The 2,984-nt window shown below is 37.7% G+C and overlaps 1 protein-coding gene across 1 annotated transcript; it reads left to right on the top strand.

The window, feature by feature from the left end:
• The first annotated feature begins 1,026 nt into the window (after positions 1-1,026).
• On the top strand, positions 1,027-1,554 carry LOC121969112 (uncharacterized mitochondrial protein AtMg00810-like). Its single transcript, XM_042519035.1, has 2 exons — positions 1,027-1,393; positions 1,448-1,554. The coding sequence occupies exons 1-2, from the start codon at positions 1,027-1,029 to the stop codon at positions 1,552-1,554; spliced, it is 474 nt and encodes a 157-aa protein (XP_042374969.1).
• The last annotated feature ends 1,430 nt before the right edge of the window (positions 1,555-2,984 follow it).

A 2,984-nucleotide genomic window follows, 5' to 3' on the forward strand; every position in this document is an offset into this window, starting at 1 on the left:
AAATTTATTTTTATTGGCTATGATACTAACTCAAAAGGGTATAAGCTATACAATCCAGATACTGGGAAGACAATCATCAGCCGAGATGTCATATTTAATGATGAAGAAGAATGGAATTGGGAATCTCGAAATGAAGATTACAACTTATTCCCGTGCTTTGAAGAAGAAGATGTGGAGCAACTAAGGGTGGAGCAACCAAGGGTGGAGCAAATAAGAGAGGAACCTACTACTCCACTAGTAACACCAACATCAAGTACTTAAGGAAATTCATCTGCATCAACTTCAAGTGAGAGAGTACCATGCTTTAGAAGCTTACGAGACATTTATGAGGTAACTGAAAATCAAGATAATATTACTCTATTTTGCCTTTTTGCGGATTGCGAGCCTATAGATTTCCAAGAAGCTATAAAGAGCAAAAGGTGGAAAGATGCAATGGATGAAGAAATCAAGGCGATAGAGAAGAATGACACATGGGAGTTAACGACACTTCCTAAAGGACATAAGGCGATTGGTGTGAAGTGAGTATACAAAATAAAGAAGAATGCCAAAGGAGAAGTAGAAAGATATAAAGCAAGATTGGTGACAAAAGGCTACAGTCAAAGATCTGGCATTGATTATGATGAGGTATTCGCTCCCGTTGCTCGATTAGAAACTGTCAGACTAATCATTGCTTTAGCAGCTCAAAATAAGTGAAAAATACATCAAATGGATGTAAAATTTGCTTTTTTAAATAGAGTTCTTGAAGAAGAAGTCTATATTCAGGAACCATCAGGTTATGAAGTTAAAGGACAAGTAGATAGAGTTCTAAAATTGAAGAAGGCTCTCTACGGGCTAAAGCAAGCACCAAGGGCATGGAATAGCCGAATAGACAAGCACCTGCAAGAGAAAGGCTTCATCAAATGTCCTTATGAACATGCATTATACATTCAGAGTAAGGATAAAGATGTTTTGATTGTATGCCTATATGTCGATGACTTGATCTTCACAGGAAGCAATCCAAGTATGTTTGGAGAATTTAAAGAAGTGATGACTAAAGAGTTTGAAATGACTGATATTGGGCTCATGGCATACTATCTGGGCATTGAAGTGAACCAAAGGGAAGATGGAAGCTTCATCTCACAAGCAGGTTATGCAAGAGAGATATTAAAGAAGTTCAGGATGGATAACAATAAGTCTATAAATACCCCAGTAGAATGTGGAGTCAAGCTATCAAAGCATGATGAAGAAGAAAAAGTTGATCCAACATTTTTTAAGAGTTTGGTTGGAAGTTTACGATACTTAACGTGCACAAGGTCTGATATTCTTTATGCTGTTGGACTTGTTTGTCGCTACATGGAAGATCCAACTACTACCCACCTTAAGATCGCTAAGAGAATTTTGCGCTATATCAAAGGTACGATAAATTTTGGATTACTTTATTCAACATCTAACCACTTCACACTTGAAGGATATAGTGACAGTGATTGTGGTGGAGATATAGATGATAGAAAGAGCACTACAGGATTTGTGTTCTTTATGGGAGATACAACTTTCACTTGGATGTCGAAAAAATAGCCTATTGTCACACTTTCTACTTGTGAAGCAGAGTATGTGGCTGCGACTTCATGTGTTTGTCATGCTGTTTGGCTCAGAAATTTATTGAATGAGTTAAGTTTACCACAAGAAGAGGCAACCAAGATACGAGTTGATAACAAGTCTACAATAGCACTAGCAAAAAATCTAGTCTTCCATGATAGAAGCAAGCACATTGATACGCGCTTCCACTATATCAGAGAATGTATTACAAGAAAAGAGGTGCAAGTGGAATACATAAAGTCTCAAGATCAAGTTGCTGATATTTTTGCTAAGCCACTCAAATTTGAAGACTTCATCAAAATGCGATATTTGCTTGGAGTCACAAAATCAAGTTTAAGAGGGGGTGTTGGAAATTAAACTTGATTATTTGTTGATAAAATTTTATGGAGATAGAATGGTGAGGTGGCAAGTCTTGACTAGAGATAGGATAGAGATAGAACTTGATGAATTGGTAATTTTGATAAAAGTTCGTGGAGATAGAATTTAAAAAAAAATATCATGATTATCTCATATTAGTGCTTATCCAATAAGCCTATAAATATGTACTTCTTTTTCATGAATGAACAAGTTGAGTTTTCTATTTTCTTCTACTCCTCTTCCACATAGAGTTATTTCTCCTCTTCCACATTTTTCCTTCTATAATTCTTTTTCTTCTCCCATAATTTCTGTTTCCAACACCCCTCCCTCCCCGCTGCTCCTCCGCCTGTGCTTTCTGCTCTCCCTTAACTCTCACCGGATCCCTGGCCTCGACGATCCCTTCCTTGCCCACAATTTCACCACCTCGCCGCCTCAGCTCGGCACTTTTAATTCGAGTATGGCCATGTGGGCTCATATGCGTGCTCTCCTCCTCAGATCCGACGCGCTCCCTGGTACTGCAGACGGTGTGTTGGAGGCATCTATTGTGTGGAAGGAGCTGGCCGGGTGTCTCTCTGAGCGAGAGGATCGATGACAAAGAGGCCTCTTTTGTGCTCCTTGATGTTGCCCAGCTCGAGAAGAGAAGCTATCCTTTTTCTATCAGCGGAAGCGAGAGCTCCGGCACGATCCCGTGTGGGTTTGTGGAGGACTCTGCGGTGAGACTGGTTGGATCTCCCGTCGGGGTCAATGGCAGTGGTCGATTTTGGATTCAACTCGCGGGTCTAATCTTTCCGAATGGATAGAGAAAGAAATAATATAATATTTTTTGATTATCTTATTGTTAAAATCAATAAATTTATTTATATAAATTTTTTAAAATAATAATAGAAAGATTAAATGAGACATGCAATTATAATAATTATAAACATAATAATATAATAAATTTGGAAATATTATTTTTCCTATTTGATTCATGAATCTTGATTGTGTGCCAAATATAATAAATCTCAATTTATTGAAATCAATTAAAGATTATTTCTATTGTTGTCATTACC

This window comes from Zingiber officinale, chromosome 4A (genome assembly GCF_018446385.1).
Source record: "Zingiber officinale cultivar Zhangliang chromosome 4A, Zo_v1.1, whole genome shotgun sequence".
NCBI lineage: Eukaryota > Viridiplantae > Streptophyta > Magnoliopsida > Zingiberales > Zingiberaceae > Zingiber > Zingiber officinale.